The 24735-nt window shown below is 45.5% G+C and overlaps 1 protein-coding gene across 3 annotated transcripts in view; it reads left to right on the forward strand.

Moving 5' to 3' along the window:
* LOC139533782 (leucine-rich repeat and guanylate kinase domain-containing protein-like) overlaps positions 1-21795 on the forward strand; it is a 40900-nt gene extending 19105 nt beyond the window's left edge. For 2 of the 3 annotated variants that reach the window (XM_071332147.1, XM_071332148.1), the window contains 8 exons: positions 6405-6518; positions 6599-6800; positions 8163-8279; positions 9981-10147; positions 11905-11993; positions 13200-13319; positions 18395-18555; positions 20503-21795. In XM_071332147.1, coding sequence (XP_071188248.1) covers positions 6405-6518; positions 6599-6800; positions 8163-8279; positions 9981-10147; positions 11905-11993; positions 13200-13319; positions 18395-18555; positions 20503-20708 — 1176 coding nt within the window. In that variant the 3' untranslated portion in view covers positions 20709-21795. Of the gene's footprint in view, positions 1-6404; positions 6519-6598; positions 6801-8162; positions 8280-9980; positions 10148-11904; positions 11994-13199; positions 13320-18394; positions 18556-20502 lie in introns of those variants that run through there. The other variant, XM_071332150.1, reaches the window with a different exon arrangement.
* The last annotated feature ends 2940 nt before the right edge of the window (positions 21796-24735 follow it).

The following is a 24735-nucleotide window of genomic DNA, read 5'->3' on the forward strand; positions in this document are numbered from 1 at the left end:
ATCACAGACTCCCTGGATCATTCAGACCAGTTCAGATGTAGACCCTCCCTCCCTTATCACATACAGTGGGGAGAACAAGTATTTGATACACTGCCGATTTTGCAGGTTTTCCTACTTACAAAGCATGTAGAGGTCTGTAATTTTTATCATAGGTACACTTCAACTATGAGAGACGGAATCTAAAACAAAAATCCAGAAAATCACATTGTATGATTTTTAAGTAATTCATTTGCATTTTATTGCATGACATAAGTATTTGATACATCAGAAAAGCAGAACTTAATATTTGGTACAGAAACCTTTGTTTGCAATTACAGAGATCATACGTTTCCTGTAGTTCTTGACTAGGTTTGCACACACTGCAGCAGGGATTTTGGCCCACTCCTCCCTACAGATCTTCTCCAGATCCTTCAGGTTTCGGGGCTGTCGCTGGGCAATACGGAGTTTCAGCTCCCTCCAAAGATTTTCTATTGGGTTCAGGTCTGGAGACTGGCTAGGCCACTCCAGGACCTTGAGATGCTTCTTACGGAGCCACTCCTTAGTTGCCATGGCTGTGTGCTTCGTGTCGTTGTCATGCTGGAAGACCCAGCCACGACCCATCTTCAATGCTCTTACTGAGGGAAGGAGGTTGTTGGCCAAGATCTCGCGATACATGGCCCCATCCATCCTCCCCTCAATACGGTGCAGTCGTCCTGTCCCCTTTGCAGAAAAGCATCCCCAAAGAATGATGTTTCCACCTCCATGCTTCACGGTTGGGATGGTGTTCTTGGGGTTGTACTCATACTTCTTCTTCCTCCAAACACGGCGAGTGGAGTTAGACCAAAAAGCTCTATTTTTGTCTCATCAGACCACATGACCTTCTCCCATTCCTCCTCTGGATCATCCAGATGGTCATTGGCAAACTTCAGACAGGCCTGGACATGCACTGGCTTAAGCAGGGGGACCTTGCGTGCGCTGCAGGATTTTAATCCATGACGGCGTAGTGTGTTACTAATGGTTTTCTTTGAGACTGTGGTCCCAGCTCTCTTCAGGTCATTGACCAGGTTCTGCCGTGTAGTTCTGGGGTGATCCCTCACCTTCCTCATGATCATTGATGCCCCACGAGGTGAAATCTTGCATGGAGCCCCAGACCGAGGGTGATTGGCCGGAATTACTTCCGGCGCCGAAAAGAGATGGCCGCCTCGCTTCGCGTTCCTTGGAAAATATGCAGTTTTTTGTTTTTTTATGTGTTATTTCTTACATCGGTACCCCAGGTAATCTTAGGTTTCATTACATACAGTCGGGAGGAACTACTGAATATACGATTAACGTCAACTCATCATCGTTCCTACCAGGAATATGACTTTCCCGAAACGGATCCAGTGTTTTGCCTTCCACCCAATACAATGGATCTGATCCCAGCCGGCGACCCTGTGCGACGCCGAAAAAGGGGCAAACGAGGCGGTCTCGTGGTCAGGCTTCGGAGACGGGCACATCGCGCTCCACTCCCTAGCATACTACTCGCCAATGTCCAGTCTCTTGACAATAAGGTTGATGAAATCCGAGCACGGGTAGCATTCCAGAGAGACATCAGGGATTGCAACGTGCTCTGCTTCACGGAAACATGGCTAACTCAAGGGACGCTAACGGAGTCGGTGCAGCCAGCTGGTTTCTTCATGCATCGCGCCGACAGAAACAAACATCTTTCCGGTAAGAAGAGGGGCGGGGGGGTATGCCTTATGATTAACGAGAAGTGGTGTGATCATCATAACAACACACAGGAACTCAAGTCATTCTGTTCACCTGATCTAGAACTCCTCACAATCAAATGTCGACCGCATTATCTACCAAGGGAATTCTCTTCAATCATAATCACAGCCGTATATATTCCCCCCCAAGCAGACACATCGATGGCCCTGAACGAACTTTATCTGACTCTTTGTAAACTGGAAACCACACACCCTGAGGCTGCATTCATCGTAGCTGGGGATTTTAACAAGGCTAATCTAAAAACAAAACTTCCTAAATTCTATCAGCATATCGATTGTGCTACCAGGGCTGGAAAAACCCTAGATCATTGTTATACTAATTTCCGCGACGCATATAAGGCCCTCCCCCGCCCCCCTTTCGGAAAAGCTGACCACGACTCCATTTTGTTGATTCCAGCCTACAAACAGAAACTCAAACAACAAGCTCCCGCGCTCAGGTCTGTTCAACGCTGGTCCGACCAATCTGAATCCACGCTTCAAGACTGCTTCGATCACGCGGATTGGAATATGTTCCGCATCGCGTCCAACAACAATATTGACGAATATGCTGATTCGGTGAGCGAGTTCATTAGGAAGTGCATTGACGATGTCGTACCCACAGCAACGATAAAAACATTCCCAAACCAGAAACCGTGGATTGACGGCAGCATTCGCGTGAAACTGAAAGCGCGAACCACTGCTTTTAACCAGGGCAAGGTGACCGGAAGCATGACCGAATACAAACAGTGTAGCTATTCTCTCCGCAAGGCAATCAAACAGGCTAAGTCCCAGTACAGAGACAAAATCGAGTCGCAATTCAACAGCTCAGACACAAGAGGTATGTGGCAGGGTCTACAGTCAATCACGGATTACAAAAAGAAAACCAGCCCCGTCGCGGACCAGGATGTCTTGCTCCCAGACAGGCTAAACAACTTTTTTGCCCGCTTTGAGGACAATACAGTGCCACTGACACGGCCCCCTACCAAAACCTGCGGGCTCTCCTTCACTGCAGCCGAGGTGAGTAAAACATTTAAACGTGTTAACCCTCGCAAGGCTGCAGGCCCAGACGGCATTCCCAGCCGCGTCCTCAGAGCATGCGCAGACCAGCTGGCTGGTGTGTTTACGGACATATTCAATCAATCCTTATCCCAGTCTGCTGTTCCCACATGCTTCAAGAGGGCCACCATTGTTCCTGTTCCCAAGAAAGCTAAGGTAACTGAGCTAAACGACTACCGCCCCGTAGCACTCACTTCCGTCATCATGAAGTGCTTTGAGAGACTAGTCAAGGACCATATCACCTCCACCCTACCGGACACCCTAGACCCACTCCAATTTGCTTACCGACCCAATAGGTCCACAGACGACGCAATCGCAACCACACTGCACACTGCCCTAACCCATCTGGACAAGAGGAATACCCATGTGAGAATGCTGTTCATCGATTACAGCTCAGCATTTAACACCATAGTACCCTCCAAACTCGTCATCAAGCTCGAGACCCTGGGTCTCGACCCCGCCCTGTGCAACTGGGTCCTGGACTTCCTGACGGGCCGCCCCCAGGTGGTGAGGGTAGGTAACAACATCTCCACCCCGCTGATCCTCAACACTGGGGCCCCACAAGGGTGCGTTCTGAGCCCTCTCCTGTACTCCCTGTTCACCCACGACTGCGTGGCCATGCACGCCTCCAACTCAATCATCAAGTTTGCGGATGACACTACAGTGGTAGGCTTGATTACCAACAACGACGAGACGGCCTACAGGGAGGAGGTGAGGGCCCTCGGAGTGTGGTGTCAGGAAAATAACCTCACACTCAACGTCAACAAAACAAAGGAGATGATTGTGGACTTCAGGAAACAGCAGAGGGAGCACCCCCCTATCCACATCGACGGGTCAGTAGTGGAGAAGGTGGAAAGTTTTAAGTTCCTCGGTGTACACATCACGGACAAACTGAATTGGTCCACCCACACAGACAGCGTTGTGAAGAAGGCGCAGCAGCGCCTCTTCAACCTCAGGAGGCTGAAGAAATTCGGCTTGTCACCAAAAGCACTCACAAACTTCTACAGATGCACAATCGAGAGCATCCTGTCGGGCTGTATCACCGCCTGGTACGGCAACTGCTCCGCCCACAACCGTAAGGCTCTCCAGAGGGTAGTGAGGTCTGCAGAACGCATCACCAGGGGCAAACTACCTGCCCTCCAGGACACCTACACCACCCGATGTCACAGGAAGGCCATAATGATCATCAAGGACAACAACCACCCAAGCCACTGCCTGTTCACCCCGCTATCATCCAGAAGGCGAGGTCAGTACAGGTGCATCAAAGCAGGGACCGAGAGACTGAAAAACAGCTTCTATCTCAAGGCCATCAGACTGTTAAACAGCCACCACTAACATTTAGCGGCCGCTGCCAACATACTGACTCAACTCCAGCCACTTTAAAAATGGGAATTGATGGAAATTATGTAAAAATGTACCACTAGCCACTTTAAACAATGCCACTTAATATAATGTTTACATACCCTACATTACCCATCTCATATGTATATACTGTACTCTATATCATCTACTGCATCTTGCCATCTTTATGTAATACATGTACCACTAGCCACTTTAAACTATGCCACTTTATGTTTACATACCCTACAGTACTCATCTCATATGTATATACCGTACTCTATACCATCTACTGCATCTGCCATGCCGTTCTGTACCACCACTCATTCATATATCTTTATGTACATATTCTTTATCCCTTTACACTTGTGTGTGTGTGTGTAAGGTAGTAGTTGTGGAATTGTTAGGTTAGATTACTTGTTGGTTATTACTGCATTGTCGGAACTAGAAGCACAAGCATTTCGCTACACTCGCATTAACATCTGCTAACCATGTGTATGTGACTAATAAAATTTGATTTGATTTGATTTGATTTGATTGACCGTCAACTTGAACTTCTTCCATTTTCTAATAATTGCGCCAACAGTTGTTTCCTTCTCACCAAGCTGCTTGCCTATTGTCCTGTAGCCCATCCCAGCCTTGTGCAGGTCTACAATTTTATCCCTGATGTCCTTACACAGCTCTCTGGTCTTGGCCATTGTGGAGAGGTTGGAATCTGTTTGATTGAGTGTGTGGACAGGTGTCTTTTATACAGGTAACGAGTTCAAACAGGTGCAGTTAATACAGGTAATGAGTGGAGAACAGGAGGGCTTCTTAAAGAAAAACTAACAGGTCTGTGAGAGCCGGAATTCTTACTGGTTGGTAGGTGATCAAATACTTAGGTCATGCAATAAAATGCAAATTAATTATTTAAAAATCATACAATGTGATTTTCTGGATTTTTGTTTTAGATTCCGTCTCTCACAGTTGAAGTGTACCTATGATAAAAATTACAGACGTCTACATGCTTTGTAAGTAGGAAAACCTGCAAAATCGGCAGTGTATCAAATACTTGTTCTCCCCACTGTACCTACATCACAGACTCCCTGGATCATTCAGACCAGTTCAGATGTAGACCCTTCCTCCCTTATCACATACCTACATCACAGACTCCCTGGATCATTCAGACCACGTCAGACCAGTTCAGATGGAGACAGAAACATACAGTGCCTTCGGAAAGTATTCAGACCCCTTCTCTTTCTCCACATTTTGTTACGTTACAGCCTTATTCTTAAATGGATTAAATAAATCCTCATCAATCTACACACAATGCACTGTACATCAGACTCGTATGCCCAACCAACCACACACACACACACACACACACACACACACACACACACACACACACACACACACACACACACACACACACACACAGCTCCATCCTGAAAATGTGCCTCAATCAGTAGGTCCTTGTGCTTGTTTTATTGTTCCAACTAGCCTGTCAACAGAGGAACGATAAGGGTGCTTTGTAATTTGGGCCTGATGGTTTCCAACCCTCTAAAAGTAGGGGATGAGGTTTAGCACGACAAGGGTCGAGCTCCTGAGGGAGTCTCAATAGTCAGTAGGGCACAACTTATATCAGAACATCAACAAGAAATGTGATATCTAGAATGTGGGCATGAGAGCCTTACCAATTCTATGTGTTCCATTTCTATCTGAATATTGGGAAAAAGTGTAGCCTACCTTGAGAGTAGGTTACAGTCCTCAGAGCTGTCCGTAGGGTCGTAAAGCGTGATGGATCGTAACGCCGAGCATATCGGCTTCAGGTGCAAGTAGACGAGGGGTCAAAGGGAGCGGCTGTGTGAACTACAGGGTAGCAGGGGAACTGATGGTACCTCTGTAGGGTCAGGAGTTCACCTCACAGGTGGGGACATTATAGCTGCGGTTGTTACTCTTCTCTGGACATAGCAGGGGTCGTGAAGGACCCAGTAGGTCCATCGAAGACCACTTCCATTTTGGAATATGAATTTGACTCTTAACTAAATAAATGTTGCACCCCACGATAGTTGACTGTCCCAACTCACAGCTTTCTGTTAACTTTTGTTTTCTCTCTTTTTGCCTCCCCCCCTGTCTGTCTGTCTGTCTGTCTGTCTGTCTGTCTGTCTGTCTGTCTGTCTGTCTGTCTGTCTGTCTGTCTGTCTGTCTGTCTGTCTGTCTGTCTGTCTGTCTGTCTGTCTGTCTGTCTGTCTGTCTTTCCTTCTCCCTCTGCTCCTCCATTCTCTGTCTTCTCTCTCTCAGGGTAAATTCCTCCAGACGATGCAGTATGCGGGCCACTGGTATGGTCTGTCTCGTGAGGCCATAGAAGCCGTGGCCAGGGAGGGCCTGGCCTGCTGTGTGCACATGGAGCTGGAGGTGGGCGTCAACACACACACATTCACATAGCCCAGCAGCATCAAATTGAAAGGCTAATTTTCTCTATACTGTTCTCCCAGGGCGTGTTCAGTCTGAAGAACAGCCACTTTGAGCCGCGTTACATCCTGATGATCCCCACAGACAAGGAGCAGTACGGCAGGCGGCTGAGGACCAGAGCTCTGTACACCCGGACCCAGATAGATAAGGCTGTAGCCCGCGTGGATACATACGCCCTGATCAACAGAGTACGCCCAGGCTTCTTCGACAACGTCATCCCCTGTGGTACGTAGCTGATGATGATGCAGACCAGTATATAGAATATAGATACAGTGGGGCAAAAAAGTATTTAGTCAGCCACCAATTGTGCAAGTTCTCCGACTTAAAAAGATGAGAGAGGCCTGTAATTTTCATCATAGGTACACTTCAACTATGACAGACAAAATGAGAAAAAACAATCCAGAAAATCACATTGTAGGATTTTTAATGAATTTATTTGCAAATTATGGTGGAAAATAAGTATTTATTTTAGAAGTAGAACACAACTAATTGGCTCAAATGCTTTAAGAAGGAAAGAAATTCTACAAATTAACTTTTAACAAGGCACACCTGTTAATTGAAATGCATTCCATGTGACTACCTCATGAAGCTGGTTGAGAGAATGCCAAGAGTGTGCAAAGCTGTCATCAAGGCAAAGGGTGGCTACTTCGAAGAATCTCAAATATAAAATAAAATATGTTTTATTTGTTTAACACTTTTATGGTTACTACATGATTCCATATGTGTTATTTCATAGTTATGATGTCTAGACTATTATTCTACAATGTAGAAAATAGTAATAAATAAAGAAAAACCCTGGAATGAGTAGGTGTGTCTCGACTTTTGACTGGTACTGTAGTTGCATACCCATGTTGTCTATCATGGTTTTAATGGTTCTTGTGATGGTTTTCACTCCATGAACCAACTAAAGCTTTCAGAGTTGACCTGTGTCCTACCATATGAAGAAACAAAAAATGTCTGGCCACAACCAAAGGTGCGTTCCTATTGAAACTACCTTCAACTGTCCAGTGAAAATCTTACTTTTAAAAGTTCATGTTCTCTTACCCAATTAATATTGTTGGCGTGTCCTTTATTCGTATTTGTGTCCAAAGCATAAATTAGAGAGAAAAAACCCCACCTCAAACTTGTATCTCAAACAGACCATTTAAAAAATGCTTGCTATTTACTTACCGGCTAATATAGCCAATCAGTGGCCTACTCGCGTGAATATTTTTAATGACCGGTATATGCCCACGCCATTCCAAACCAGAAAATCTGCTTTTTAACATACTTAATTACCATCTTTTGGAAGGAAAACTATTTCACTAATATTGTAAAAAATGATAGGTCATATTTCTGAGATATCTGGAAACTCTGGACAGTGACTTTAAGAGATTTATCTAAAGAATCTAACGTCTGGCGAGGTGTGTGTGTGTGTGTGTGTGTGTGTGTGTGTGTGTGTGTGTGTGTGTGTGTGTGTGTGTGTGTGTGTGTGTGTGTGTGTGTGTGTGTGTGTGTGTGTGGACACGACAGGGATGCGAAGAAAGATACGCAGACACGCTGTACTAATGTATGGAGATTATTTTAATAGTGTGTGTGTGTGTTCAGATGAGCCAGTGGAGGCATACAGAACCCTGAGGCAGGTGGTGAAGGACTATCTGGGAGTGGAGGAGCAGGGAGGAGAGGACCAGAGCACCACAGACACCCCAGACAACACCTCCACAGGTGGGTGTGTGTGTTTGTGTGCATTACAGCACATACAGTGGGGAGAACAAGTATTTGATACACTACCGATTTTGCAGGTTTTCCTACTTACAAAGCATGTAGAGGTCTGTCATTTTTATCATAGGTACACTTCAACTGTGAGAGACGGAATCTAAAACTAAAATCCAGAAAATCACATTGTATGATTTTTAAGTAATTCATTTGCATTTTATTGCATGACATAAGTATTTGATCACCTACCAACTAGTAAGAATTCCGTCTCTCACAGACCTGTTAGGTTTTTTTTAAGACGCACTCCTGTTCTCCACTCATTACCTGTATTAACTGCACCTGTTTGAACTCGTTACCTGTATAAAAGACACCTGTCCACACACTCAATCAAACAGACTCCAACCTCTCCACAATGGCCAAGACCAGAGAGCTGTGTAAGGACATCAGGGGTAAAATTGTAGACCTGCACAAGGCTGGGATGGGCTACAGGACAATAGGCAAGCAGCTTGGTGAGAAGGCAACAACTGTTGGCGCAATTATTAGAAAATGGAAGAAGATGAAGATGACGGTCAATCACCCTCGGTCTGGGGCTCCATGCAAAATCTCACCTCGTGGGGCATCAATGATCATGAGGAAGGTGAGGGATCAGCCCAGAACTACACGGCAGGACCTGGTCAATGACCTGAAGAGAGCTGGGACCACAGTCTCAAAGAAAACCATTAGTAACACACTACACCGTCATGGATTAAAATCCTGTAGCGCACGCAAGGTCCCCCTGCTCAAGCCAGCGCATGTCCAGGCCCGTCTGAAGACTGCCAATGACCATCTGGATGATCCAGAGGAGGAATGGGAGAAGGTCATGTGGTCTGATGAGACAAAAATAGAGCACTTTGGTCTAAACGCCACTCGCCGTGTTTGGAGGAAGAAGAAGGATGAGTACAACCCCAAGAACACCATCCCAACCGTGAAGCATGGAGGTGGAAACATCATTCTTTGGGGATGCTTTTCTGCTAAGGGGACAGGACGACTGCACCGTATTGAGGGGAGGATGGATGGGGCCATGTATCGCGAGATCTTGGCCAACAACCTCCTTCCCTCAGTAAGAGCATTGAAGATGGGTCGTGGCTGGGTCTTCCAGCATGACAACGACCCGAAACACACAGCCAGGGCAACTAAGGAGTGGCTCCGTAAGAAGCATCTCAAGGTCCTGGAGTGGCCTAGCCAGTCTCCAGACCTGAACCCAATAGAAAATCTTTGGAGGGAGCTGAAAGTCCGTATTGCCCAGCGACAGCCCCGAAACCTGAAGGATCTGGAGAAGGTCTGTATGGAGGAGTGGGCCAAAATCCCTGCTGCAGTGTGTGCAAACCTGGTCAAGAACTACAGGCAACGTATGATCTCTGTAATTGCAAACAAAGGTTTCTGTACCAAATATTAAGTTCTGCTTTTCTGATGTATCAAATACTTATGTCATGCAATAAAATGCAAATTAATTACTTAAAAATCATACAATGTGATTTTCTGGATTTTTGTAGATTGTAGATTTGTAGATTCCATCTCTCACAGTTGAAGTGTACCTATGATAAAAATTACAGACCTCTACATGCTTTGTAAGTAGGAAAACCTGCAAAATCGGCAGTGTTTCAAATACTTGTTCTCTCCACTGTATATGTGCGACCAAGTGTGTCATTAACGTGTCAGCATCTGTGACAGAGTTGAAGAGGTACTCCTTAGTGGACGAGGCGCTCCCAGCCCCCTCCACCAGGCCAGAGACAGTCTTTATGTCCCGCTCCGCTCCAGACATGGACCCCTCGGACCAACACTGTAGGAAGTACTACAACAAGGTTCAGGCCCAGCTCACCCCACAGAAGACCTCAGCAGTGAGTCACAACACACACACATGTCAGTAGTCACCAACCCTGCACCTGGTCAACTATGCTATTCAGGCTTTTGTTTCAGCCCAGCACTCATTTGTCTGATTCAACCAATCAAGGTCTTGGTGAGCAGTTGATTAGTTGGATCTGACTGATCCAGTCCTGAGGAACCAGGTGTGTGCACTCTGGCCAAACATTGATTAATCAACGTAGTGCCAGGATGAAAGAGATAACAGCTGCACTGTAGACCTGGAGGACAGGAGTCCTACACCTAGGGTCAGTAAGGCAGGGTATATTGCAGGTAGTTTGGCAACCCTAGGTGAACCCCCTGTGCCAAGGCTGTCTGCCTTGTGCTATTGATCACAATGATCTAGATCAGGGTGCTCAACTCTGACCCCACGAGGTCCGGAGCCTGCTGGTTTTCTGTTCTTCCTGATCATTAATTGCACACACCTGGTGTCCCAGGTCTAAATCAGTCCCTGATTAGAGGGGAACAATGTCAAACTGCAGTGGAATTGGCGTCGAGGTCCAGAGTTGAGTTTGAGGGATCTAGCTCAATCATCTGACTGATTGATATCAGGGTAGACATTGCTGAGCTAGATAACCTTATTCATCCACGCCAGTGTCATGTTTAAATACTGTATCTCTCTCTCTGGGCCGTACGAGCAGGCCTCCATCCACAGACACAGCGTCATGTTTAAATACTGTATCTCTCTCTCTGGGCCGTACGAGCAGGCCTCCATCCACAGACACAGCGTCATGTTTAAATACTGTATCTCTCTCTCTGGGCTGTAGGAGCTGGCCTCCATCCACAGACACAGCGTCATGTTTAAATACTGTATCTCTCTCTCTGGGCCGTAGGAGCTGGCCTCCATCCACAGACACAGCGTCATGTTTAAATACTGTATCTCTCTCTCTCTGGGCCGTAGGAGCTGGCCTCCATCCACAGAGTCATGTTTAAATACTGTATCTCTCTCTCTGGGCCGTAGGAGCTGGCCTCCATCCACAGACACAGCGTCATGTTTAAATACTGTATCTCTCTGGGCCGTAGGAGCTGGCTTCCATCCACAGACACAGCATCATGTTTAAATACTGTATCTCTCTCTCTGGGCCGTAGGAGCTGGCCTCCATCCACAGACACAGCATCATGTTTAAATACTGTATCTCTCTCTCTGGGCCGTAGGAGCTGGCCTCCATCCACAGACACAGCATCATGTTTAAATACTGTATCTCTCTCTCTGGGCCGTAGGAGCTGGCCTCCATCCACAGACACAGCGTCATGTTTAAATACTGTATCTCTCTGGGCCGTAGGAGCTGGCCTCCATCCACAGACACAGCGTCATGTTTAAATACTGTATCTCTCTCTCTGGGCCGTAGGAGCTGGCCTCCATCCACAGACACAGCGTCATGTTTAAATACTGTATCTCTCTCTCTGGGCCGTAGGAGCTGGCCTCCATCCACAGACACAGCGTCATGTTTAAATACTGTATCTCTCTCTCTGGGCCGTAGGAGCTGGCCTCCATCCACAGACACAGCATCATGTTTAAATACTGTATCTTTCTGGGCCGTAGGAGCTGGCCTCCATCCACAGACACAGCGTCATGTTTAAATACTGTATCTCTCTCTCTCTGGGCCGTAGGAGCTGGCCTCCATCCACAGACACAGCATCATGTTTAAATACTGTATCTCTCTGGGCCGTAGGAGCTGGCCTCCATCCACAGACACAGCATCATGTTTAAATACTGTATCTCTCTGGGCCGTAGGAGCTGGCCTCCATCCACAGACGGCAGCAGCTGGTCAGAGAGGCTCTGATGGGGAAGAGTCCCAGAGCCTACACCCAGCTCTTCAAGAGGTACACTATACCCTACCACTCAGACTTGATTGGAGTGTACACTTCAAATCAACAGCTATTCTAGGCATCAACAGCCTCTCCTGTTGTCCTGATTGGCCACATTTGACCCTGATGTTGAAGTGGCAGGTTACAAGGTCATGTGGTAGAATGGTGTTGTATTGCATGCCAACAGCAGAGGGAGCTAGAGAGGTCATGGTGAAAAGTGTGTTTGTGTATGTTTGCGTGCGTGCAAGCTTGCATGCATGTGTGTGGCTTCTCAGTTAGGACCCTAGGTTCTTCAAAGACTGATCCAGGAAGTCATTGTACAGCTCTGTTCACCAAATACCAGTGCTGTAGATTTAGCCAATCAGCCATCTCCTCTCATGTTCCGACCCAGAGCTATTCTCTCTCTGGTAGACCTGCTCTCCAATGGCCCGGAAGTCATATGGCTTGGTAATCAGCTCTAACCACCCACAAGGGTGGGGTGTGTGTGTGGGTGTGTGTGTGTGTGGGGGGGGTGTTAGGAGTCCAGTGTGTGTGTGTGTTAGGAGTCCAGTGTGTGTGTGTGTTAGGAGTCCAGTGTGTGTGTGTTAGGAGTCCAGTGTGTGTGTGTTAGGAGTCCAGTGTGTGTGTGTTAGGAGTCCAGTGTGTGTTAGGAGTACAGTTCACCCCTGCTGCCATTCACACTCGAGCTGACAGGAGATATCCTCTGTCTAGTTCTGCATCATGTCTCATGTTTTACTGAGACTGTGTTTTCAGATGCATGTTGGGTAGGATGGTCACCTTCAGAACAATACCAACTGTGTGTGTTTATATTTTATGTGTGAGAAACGCATACAAACATCTCTTGAGATTGAAGGTAGTCAGCGATGCACGGTGTAAACAGCAATATCAGGCCGACTTCTGCAACAACTAAGAGTATGAATCACAAGGCCCCATAGCGATCATGTTGCGTGAAGCGCATCTGTGCACAGATGTTTGTGTGCTACGTCTTGCATCGCGCTCCGCTGCAATATCCTGCTGCTCCTGGCAACCTCATCACTGAGTCTGTTTAAAGTGATAGATTTCATATCAGATGTTGTTATAAAGAACCTCTGCATATCACCACTGTGTTGCAGCTACAATCTCTTACCAAGCTAGTGATACTATCATGTTGCCGTTATCATGTTATGACATGTTATGTGTAAGATTTATGTGTGTGTGTGTGTGTGTGTGTGTGTCTCCCAGGAGTGTTCACACAGCTCCATCATCATTGGCCTCTCAGATGCAGCGGGACCCCGCCCTCTCATCCCCCATGATGCCTAGAGCCAGCCATGACGGACAACACAACCACTCAGAGAATAACAGGTCTGTACCCAACACACACACACACACACACACACACACACACACACACACACACACACACACACACACACACACACTATTATAGTCTCAACTTGTATAGTCTCAACTATATCCTCTGCTATTGTATTTATATAGTATAATTCCCTAGGGGACCGTCTAGCATCCACTGTAATGCTGATCTTTATTCTTTTCTAATAGACTGAAACGTACCAACCTGCACAGTTCATATCTATCTTATTATGATTGATCAAGAGCAGTGCACACACTTGTGTTAGTATTCACTGGCTGACCTTATGTAGTAGTATTCACTGGCTGACCTTATGTAGTAGTATTCACTGGCTGACCTTATGTAGTAGTATTCACTGGCTGACCTTATGTGTTAGTATTCACTGGCTGACCTTATGTACTAGTATTCACTGGCTGACCTTATGTATTAGTATTCACTGGCTGACCTTATGTGTTAGTATTCACTGGCTGACCGTATGTACTAGTATTCACTGGCTGACCTTATGTACTAGTATTCACTGGCTGACCTTATGTACTAGTATTCACTGGCTGACCTTATGTGTTAGTGTTCACTGGCTGACCTTATGTGTTAGTTTTCCCTGGCTGACCTTATGTACTAGTATTCACTGGCTGACCTTATGTGTTAGTATTCACTGGCTGACCGTATGTACTAGTATTCACTGGCTGACCTTATGTATTAGTATTCACTGGCTGACCTTATGTATTAGTATTCACTGGCTGACCTTATGTGTTAGTATTCACTGGCTGACCTTATGTGTTAGTATTCACTGGCTGACCTTATGTGTTAGTATTCACTGGCTGACCTTATGTATTAGTATTCACTGGCTGACCTTATGTGTTAGTATTCACTGGCTGACCTTATGTGTTAGTATTCACTGGCTGACCGTATGTACTAGTATTCACTGGCTGACCTTATGTACTAGTATTCACTGGCTGACCTTATGTATTAGTATTCACTGGCTGACCTTATGTGTTAGTATTCACTGGCTGACCGTATGTACTAGTATTCACTGGCTGACCTTATGTATTAGTATTCACTGGCTGACCTTATGTGTTAGTATTCACTGGCTGACCTTATGTACTAGTATTCACTGGCTGACCTTATGTATTAGTATTCACTGGCTGACCGTATGTACTAGTATTCACTGGCTGACCTTATGTACTAGTATTCACTGGCTGACCTTATGTACTAGTATTCACTGGCTGACCTTATGTATTAGTATTCACTGGCTGACCTTATGTACTAGTATTCACTGGCTGACCTTATGTACTAGTATTCACCGGCTGACCTTATGTAGTAGTATTCACTGGCTGACCTTATGTATTATTATTCACTGGCTGACCTTATGTGTTAGTATTCACTGGCTGACCGTATGTGTTAGTATTCACTGGCTGACCATATGTACTAGTATTCACTTGCTGACCTTATGTATTAGTATTCACTGGCTGACCTTATGTACTAGTATTCACTGGCTGACCTTATGTACTAGTATTCACTGGCTGACCTTATGTGTTAGTATTCACTGGCTGACCTTATGTGTTACTATTCACTGGCTGACCTTATGTACTAGTATTGACTGGCTGACCTTATGTATTAGTATTCACTGGCTGACCTTATGTGTTAGTATTCACTGGCTGACCTTATGTGTTAGTATTCACTGGCTGACCTTATGTGTTAGTATTCACTGGCTGACCTTATGTACTAGTATTCACTGGCTGACCTTATGTGTTAGTATTCACTGGCTGACCTTATGTGTTAGTATTCACTGGCTGGCCTTATGTACTAGTATTCACTGGCTGACCTTATGTGTTCAAGAGCTTCTTCTTTACTGAGTTCTCGGGTAACAACTCCACACCATCTGGGGGCAAGTCTCTGTACACCTAAACATTGATGGATATCTGTCCTTGCTAATGCCTCCTCCCTGTGTACACAGGAATAACCATTAACACAGCTTACGACTTACACCGGTGAAATAAGCATTTCTATGTATACAGCATGTCTGAGAGCTGAAGGTCATTTATTAATGTCGAACCAACAGGGAGTTTAGGTTTACGGGAGGAAGTCCCTCACATCAGCAAATTACTGCCACTAAGTGATTTTCTGAACTCTTTTCTTGTGACCTGTAAAGTAGTGTTGTTGTGCTTGTGATTTAGTTGAAATAGCTGTGCCATTCCAGCAACTCTATTTCACTGAATAACTTCTTTCATTATTGATTGAATAGATCTTTCTAAAATGCTCCTCGTTGGCTTTGGATTGAAATATAGGCGTTGGAGGTGTTTTAGAATGTCCTTGGGTAGTCAGTTATTCATAGCAACCAATCCATTAAAAAACCAAGATGTTCAAAAGAATGATGTCTGAACCTATCCCAAGCCAAAGTCCATGGAATGACATACCTAATGACATACAGTGCATTCGGAAAGTATTCAGACCCCTTGACTTTTTCCCAAAAAATGAACGTTACAGCCTTATTCTAAAATAGATTACTTTTTTTTTTGTATCAATCTACACACAATACCCCATAAAAAACAGATTGCTTGAAATTTTTGCTAATTTATCCCCAAAAAATGAAACATACCTTATTTACATAAGTATTCAGACCCTTTGCTATGAGACTCGAAATTGATCTCAGAACCATCCTGTTTCTGTTGATCATCCTTGATGTTTCTGTTGATCATCCTTGATGTTTCTGTTGATCATCCTTGATGTTTCTGTTGATCATCCTTGATGTTTCTATTGATCATCCTTGATGTTTCCACAACTTGATTGGAGTTCACCTTTGGTAAATTTGATTGGACATGATTTGGAAAGGCACACATCTGTCTATATACAGTAAGGTCCCACAGTTGACAGTGCATGTCAGAGCAAAAACCAAGCCATGAGGTCGAAGGAAGAGCTCAGAGACGAGGCACAGATCTGGAGAAGAGTACCAGAAAATGTATGCAGCATTGAAGGTCCCCAAGAACACAGTGGCCTCCATCATTCTTAAATGGAAGAAGTTTGGAACCATCAAGACTCTCTTCCTAGAGCTGGCCGGATCGAGGCAAAGATGAACGGGGCAAAGTACAGAGAGATCCTTGATGAAAACCTGCTCCAGAGCGCTCAGGACCTCAGACTGGGGCGAACGTTCACCTTCAAACAGGACAATGACCCTAAGCGCACAGCCAAGACAACGCAGGAGTGGCTTCGGGGCAATGTCCATGAGTGGCCCAGCCAGAGCCCGGACTTGAACCTGATCGAACATCTCTGAAGAGACCTGAAAATAGCTGTGCAGCAACGCTCCTCATCCAACCTGACTGAGCTTGAGAGGATCTGCAGAGAAGAATGGGAGAAACTCCCCAAATACAGGTGTGCCAAGCTTGTAGCGTCATACTCAAGAAGTAATCACTGCCAAAGGTGCTTCAACAAAGTACTGAGTAAAGGGTCTGAATACTTATGTAAATGTGATATTTAAAAAAATATATAAATTAGCAACGATGTCCAAAAAACAGTGTTTGCTTTGTCATTATGGGGTATTGTGTGTATTGATGAGGGAAAAATATATTTAATCAATTTTAGAATAAGGCTGTAATGTAACAAAATTTGTAAGAATTCAAGGGGTCTGAATATTTTCCCGAATGCACTGTACCTAATGACATGACCTCCATTAATTGGTACAAATTTATTCCAGTTTTCATGGCTATAAAAGATCTTGAAGTCTGCGTGCTTAGGCCAATTTGCCTTCAACACAGACTGTCTGATACCACCTGTATGGGACATGTTTTACCTGTCTCTCGCTCTATGGGACATATTTGGCGGAGGAGTGTCTTATCGCTGATGGCACTTTCCATCACTTTCTCTCCTCCTCAAGTATATGGTTTCACAACAGAATATGTTCCTGACAGCCCTATGAGAAGGAGGGGTTGTGTCAGTGTGAGACTGGGACAGAGCCAACCTGCCAATGAGACTTTAATGCTGCGTGTCAGGTTTCTACCAGTCTATCTACTGTAACAGTAATGTACGTACACACACTTGGCAGCTCCATTGCTTTCTCCTTTTCACTTGTCTTTATTATTTCTCTGTGTGTCTGTCTGTCTCTGTCTCTCTCTCTGTCTCTCTCTCTCTCTCTCTCTCTCTCTCTCTCTCTCTCTCTCTCTCTCTCTCTCTCTCTCTCTCTCTGTTTTTCTCTCTCTCTCTCTCTCTCTCTGTTTTTCTCTCTCTCTCTCTCTCTCTCTCTCTCTCTCTCTCTCTCTCTCTCTCTCTCTGTTTTTCTCTCTCTCTCTGTTTTTCTCTCTCTCTCTGTTTTACTCTTTCTCTCTCTCTCTGTTTTACTCTCTCTCTCTCTCTCCCTCCCTCTCTTTTACTCTCTCTCCCACCCTCTCTGTTTTACTCTCTCTCTCTCTGTTTTACTCTCCCTCCCTCTCTGTTTTACTCTCCCTCCCTCTCTCTGTTTTACTCTCCCTCCCTCTCTCTGTTTTACTCTCCCTCCCTCTCTCTGTTTTACTCTCTCTCCCTCTCTCTGTTTTACTCTCTCTCTCTCTCGCTCTCTGTTTTACTCTCTCTCTCTCCCTCTCTCTGTTTTACTCTCTCTCTCGCTCTCGCTCTCTGTTTTACTCTCTCTCTCTCTCGCTCTCTGTTTTACTCTCTCTCTCTCTCTCTCGCTCTGATTTACTCTTTCTCTCTCTCCTTTATTGTGTTCCTGGTCCTCCTGGTTTCCTCTAAACCACACACTTTATTTTTCTCATCCATCTTGCCCTCTCTTGCGTTCTCTTCATTTGTCTGTTTGTCTCTCTCTCTCTCTGTCTTCCCCTCTCTCTCTCTCTCTCTCTTTCTTCCCCTGTCTCTCTCTTTGTCTTCCCCTGTCTCTCTCTCTGTCTTCCCCTGTCTCTCTCTCTGTCTTCCCCTGTCTCTCTCTCTTCTTCCCCTCTCTCTCTCTCTCTCTCTCTCTTCCCTTGTCTATTTATGTCTGTCTGTCTTTCTCTCTCTCTCTTTCCCTCTCTCTGTCTCTCTCTCTTCCCATGATTTTCCCTTACCCTGTCTCTCTCTCTCTCTCTCTCCCCCCTGGTATCAGCTCTGATGACTCCCGTGCTAGTTCTGGCCTGTCGTTTCCCAGCTCAGCAGGGGCCTTCTCAGAGACAGCAGGGCCAGCCGGGTGTTCAGACCTGGGCTTGGACACCACCGTGGAGCCCCTGGATGTCTCCTCTCTGGGACACAACCTGGACATGCTGAAAGGTGACTTACCCTAGCTCAATCTCCTCTCGTTTTCACCAATGACTGGCTCCCTCTCTGTATCTGTCTCTGCCTTTCTTCATGTCTCTCTCTTTAGCAGGTGGACATTTTGTCATGACACTTATTGGGACTGGTTCTGATACCTTCCTCTACCTCATAGAACTGTGTTGGCTAGTCATCAATCTCTTTCTCTCTGTTCCCTCAATACTTTGTAGTGTGATTCTCTTGTTCTAGATGTGTGATAATCTACAGTTGAAGTTTACAAACACTTAGGTTGGAGTCATTAAAACTCGTTTTTCAACCACTCCACAGATTTCTTGTTAACAAACTATTGTTTTGGCAAGTCGGGTAGGACATCTACTTTGTGCATGACACAAGTAATTTTTCCAACAATTGTTTACAGACAGATTATTTCACTTATAATTTACTGTATCATAATTCCAGTGGGTCAGAAGTTTACATACAAGTTGACTGTGCCTTTAAACAGCTTGGACAATTCCAGAAAATTATGTCATGGCTTTAGAAGCTTCTGTTTGGCTAATTGACATCATTTGAGTCAATTGGAGGTGTACCTGTGGATGTATTTCAAGGCCTACCTTCAAACTCAGAGCCTCTTTGCTTGACATCATGGGAATATCAAAAGAAATCAGCCAAGACCTCAGAAAAAATGTGTTGACCTCCAGAAGTCTGGTTCATCCTTGGGAGCAATTTCCAAACGCCTGAAGGTACCACGTTCATTTGTACAAACAATAGTACGCAAGTGTAAACACCATGGGATCCCGCAGCCGTCATACCACTCAGGAAGGAGACGCACTCTGTCTCCTAGAGATGTGAAAAGTGCAATTCAATCCCAGAACAACAGCAAAGGACCTTGTGAAGATGCTGGAGGAAACAGGTACAAAAGTATCTATATCCACAGTAAAACGAGTCCTATATTGACATAACCTGAAAGGCCGCTCAGCAAGGAAGAAGCCACTGCTCCAAAACCGCCATAAAAAGGCCAGACTATGGTTTGCAACTGCACATGGGGACAAATATCGTACTTTTTGGAGAAATGTCCTCTGGTCTGATGAAACAAAAACAGAACTGTTTGGCCATAATGACCATCGTTACGTTTGGAGGGATAAGGGGGAGGCTTGCAAGCTGAAGAACACCATCCCAACCGTGAAGCACGGGGGTGGCAGCATCATGTTGTGGGGGTGCTTTACTGCAGGAGGGACTGGTGCATTTCACAAAATAGATGGCGTCACGAGGAAGGTATATTATGTGATATATTGAAGCAACATCTCAAGACATCAGTCAGGAAGTTAAAGCTTGGTTGCAAATGGGTCTTCCAAATGGACAATGACCCCAAGCATACTTCCAAAGTTGTGGCAAAATGGCTTAAGGATAACAAAGTCATGGCATTGGAGTGGCCATCACAAAGCCATGACCTCAATCCTATAGAAAATATGTGGGCAGAACTGAAAAACTGTGTGTGCGAGCAAGGAGGCCTACAAACCTGACTCAGTTACACCAGCTCTGTCCGGAGGAATGGGCCAAAATTCACCCAACTTATTGTGGGAAGCTTGTGGAAGGCTACCCGGAACGTTTGACCCAAGTTAAACAATTTAAAGGCAATGCTACCAAATACTAATTGAGTGTATGTAAACTTCTGACCCACTGGGAATGTTTTGAAATAAATAAAAGCTGAAATAAATCATTCTCTCTACTATTATTCTGACATTTCACATTCTTAAAATGAAGTGCTGATCGTAACTGACCTAAGACAGGGAATTTGTACTAGGATTAAATGTCAGGAATTGTGAAAAACTGAGTTTAAATGTATTTGGCTAAGGTGTATGTAAACTTCCGACTTTAACTGTATGTCTCCTCCCTAGATGTTATATAAAAGCACACATCTTTCCAAGTATTAGTAACTCATTGGTTGTGTACTTGTTTCTCCCCCAGATCAAGTAGAATCTGGCCACACTCCTGACGCCCCTCGCCCCGGCTCCGAGCTTCTCTCTCCGGGCGCCACCGCCACCATGGCACGCCCAGGCTCCAACGCCAAACCCATCCTGCCACCTATCCTGTCCGGACGCAAGACCCCCGGACCCAGCCCTAAGCCCCAAACCCTGAGACAGGAGAGAGAGGGAGAGGGAGATGAGGAGTGAAGAGGTACAGGAGGCAGGGAGAGGAGGAGGAGTGTAGAGGTACAGGAGAGATGGAGAGGAGGATGTGTGAAGAGGTACAGGAGAGAGGGAGAGGAGAAACAGGAATGAGGGAGAGGAGGAGTGTAGAGGTACAGAAGAGAGGGAGAGGAGGAGTGAAGAGGTACATGAGAGAGGAAGAGGAGGAGTGAAGAGGTACATGAGAGAGGAAGAGGAGGAGTGAAAAGGTACAGAAGAGAGGTACAGGAGGAGTGAAGAGGTACAGGAGAGAGGGAGAGGAGGAGTGTAGAGGTACAGAAAAGAGGTAGAGGAGGAGGAGTGAAGAGGTACATGAGAGAGGAAGAGGAGGAGTGAAAAGGTACAGAAGAGAGAAAGAGGAGGAGTGAAGAGGTACAGGAGAGAGGGAGAGGAGGAGTGTAGAGGTACAGAAAAGAGGTAGAGGAGGAGTGTAGAGGTACAGGTACAGGAGAGAGGGAGGGACAAGTAGATGATCTTAAGAGTTGAAAGGTCACACAGAGATTGAACAATGATGGACACATTCACCTGACTTTTCTGAATAAAGACGTACCTGTGTGTTAGCTGGTCCAGATGGAGTCATTCATTCACTAATAATATAGTCACAGGATAGAATAGTAAGAATGTAAGGACATTACACCAAATATAATGATTCCCTGCTTCAACTTGACTCAAACCGAAACATACATTATAATACATTTAGTCAATGGCATGTGCCAAACTCTTGACTTCTCAGTCTTGCTATTGGGCTCCCGAGTGGCGCAGCGATCACTGCATCTAAGTGCTAGAGGCGTCACTACAGACCATGGTTCGATTCCAGGTTGTATCACAACCAGCTGTGATTGGGAGTCAGATAGGGTGGCGCACAATTGGCCCAGTATTGTCTGGGTTTGTCCAGAGTAGGCCGTCATTGTAAGTAAGAATTTGTTCTTAACTGTCTTGCCTAGTTAAATAAAGGTTAAATAAATAAAATATTGACTACATAATCTATTGTTGTTGCTATAACCTGTACTGCAATGCAGAAAGATATCCTGGACAGTCACTCATTAATAAAGATGATTACAGTATAATAAGAGAGATAATTGAGCTGTTCTTCAATCGCTGCCAAAGGGTGAGTTATCTGTGTGCTCTGTTGTAGGGCAGGGCTGGGTATCTACTGTATAAGGGTGAGTTATCTGTGTGTTCTGTTGTAGACCAGGGCTGGGTATCTACTGTATAAGGGTGAGTTATCTGTGTGCTCTGTTGTAGGGCAGGGCTGGGTATCTACTGTATAAGGGTGAGTTATCTGTGTGTTCTGTTGTAGACCAGGGCTGGGTATCTACTGTATAAGGGTGAGTTATCTGTGTGTTCTGTTGTAGACCAGGGCTGGGTATCTACTGTATAAGGGTGAGTTATCTGTGTGCTCTGTTGTAGACCAGGGCTGGGTATCTACTGTATAAGGGAGAGTTATCTGTGTGTTCTGTTGTAGGGCAGGGCTGGGTATCTACTGTATAAGGGTGAGTTTTCTGTGTGTTCTGTTGCAGGGCTGGGTATCTACTGTATAAGGGTGAGTTATCTGTGTGTTCTGTTGTAGACCAGGGCTGGGTATCTACTGTATAAGGGTGAGTTATCTGTGTGCTCTGTTGTAGACCAGGGCTGGGTATCTACTGTATAAGGGAGAGTTATCTGTGTGCTCTGTTGCAGGGCTGGGTATCTACTGTATAATGGTGAGTTATCTGTGTGTTCTGTTGTAGGGCAGGGCTGGGTATCTACTGTATAAGGGTGAGTTATCTGTGTGTTCTGTTGCAGGGCTGGGTATCTACTGTATAAGGGTGAGTTATCTGTGTGCTCTGTTGTAGAGCAGGGCTGGGTATCTACTGTATAAGGGTGAGTTATCTGTGTGTTCTGTTGTAGGGCAGGGCTGGGTATCTACTGTATAAGGGTGAGTTATCTGTGTGTTCTGTTGTAGGGCAGGGCTGGGTATCTACTGTATAAGGGTGAGTTATCTGTGTGTTCTGTTGTAGGGCAGGGCTGGGTATCTACTGTATAAGGGTGAGTTATCTGTGTGCTCTGTTGTAGGGCAGGGCTGGGTATCTACTGTATAAGGGTGAGTTATCTGTGTGCTCTGTTGTAGGGCAGGGATGGGTATCTACTATATAAGGGAGAGTTATCTGTGTGTTCTGTTGCAGGGCAGGGCTGGGTATCTACTGTATAAGGGAGAGTTATCTGTGTGCTCTGTTGTAGAGCAGGGCTGGGTATCTACTGTATAAGGGAGAGTTATCTGTGTGTTCTGTTGCAGGGCTGGGTATCTACTGTATAAGGGAGAGTTATCTGTGTGTTCTGTTGTAGGGCAGGGCTGGGTATCTACTGTATAAGGGTGAGTTTTCTGTGTGTTCTGTTGCAGGGCTGGGTATCTACTGTATAAGGGAGAGTTATCTGTGTGCTCTGTTGTAGGGCTGGGTATCTACTGTATAAGGGTGAGTTATCCGTGTGCTCTGTTGTAGGGCAGGGCTGGGTATCTACTGTATAAGGGAGAGTTATCTGTGTGCTCTGTTGTAGGGCAGGGCTGGGTATCTACTGTATAAGGGTGAGTTATCTGTGTGCTCTGTTGTAGACCAGGGCTGGGTATCTACTGTATAAGGGTGAGTTATCTGTGTGCTCTGTTGTAGGGCAGGGCTGGGTATCTACTGTATAAGGGTGAGTTATCTGTGTGCTCTGTTGTAGACCAGGGCTGGGTATCTACTGTATAAGGGTGAGTTATCTGTGTGCTCTGTTGTAGACCAGGGCTGGGTATCTACTGTATAAGGGTGAGTTATCTGTGTGCTCTGTTTTAGACCAGGGCTGGGTATCTACTGTATAAGGGTGAGTTATCTGTGTGTTCTGTTGTAGACCAGGGCTGGGTATCTACTGTATAAGGGTGAGTTATCTGTGTGCTCTGTTTTAGACCAGGGTTGGGTATCTACTGTATAAGGGTGAGTTATCTGTGTGTTCTGTTGTAGGGCAGGGCTGGGTATCTACTGTATAAGGGTGAGTTATCTGTGTGTTCTGTTGTAGAGCAGGGCTGGGTATCTACTGTATAAGGGAGAGTTATCTGTGTGCTCTGTTGTAGACCAGGGCTGGGTATCTACTGTATAAGGGAGAGTTATCTGTGTGCTCTGTTGTAGACCAGGGCTGGGTATCTACTGTATAAGGGTGAGTTATCTGTGTGCTCTGTTGTAGACCAGGGCTGGGTATCTACTGTATAAGGGTGAGTTATCTGTGTGTTCTGTTGTAGGGCAGGGCTGGGTATCTACTGTATAAGGGAGAGTTATCTGTGTGCTCTGTTGTAGACCAGGGCTGGGTATCTACTGTATAAGGGTGAGTTATCTGTGTGCTCTGTTGTAGACCAGGGCTGGGTATCTACTGTATAAGGGTGAGTTATCTGTGTGCTCTGTTGTAGACCAGGGCTGGGTATCTACTGTATAAGGGTGAGTTATCTGTGTGCTCTGTTGTAGACCAGGGCTGGGTATCTACTGTATAAGGGTGAGTTATCTGTGTGCTCTGTTTTAGGGCAGGGCTGGGTATCTACTGTATAATATGCCTTACGGTTCCCACTGTAGTAGAGAGCTGATTCACCTAACCTAGCCATGCTTAGATGCAGCCCCTTCACACACACACAGCCCCTTCACACACACACCAAAGAGGCCTTTCCTTCATGTTATCTCTTAGCCCTAGTATCACCACATTCAGAGTAGTGATATGGTATCATTTCCACTGTCTCAGGGGTGATTAGGACTCTGACTGTGTAATAATCTCATCAAATTGAAAATGCTGCTATTATCTGGTCTTTTATGTGTCTGTTGTCAGGGCGATAAACAGTTCATCACTGACTGTATCTCTTTGTACTAGAATAAATCATGTTCCGAGACATTTGAAGAGATAGACGGGTATTAAACTGCAAACTGTCAAATATTGTATGTATACTTTTCTCTTAGCTGGATTCCTTTATTCCTTTCCTTGTGTGTGTGTGTGTGTGTGTGTGTGTCACACACACCTG

This window comes from Salvelinus alpinus, chromosome 11, assembly GCF_045679555.1.
Source record: "Salvelinus alpinus chromosome 11, SLU_Salpinus.1, whole genome shotgun sequence".
Taxonomy (NCBI): Eukaryota; Metazoa; Chordata; class Actinopteri; order Salmoniformes; family Salmonidae; genus Salvelinus; species Salvelinus alpinus.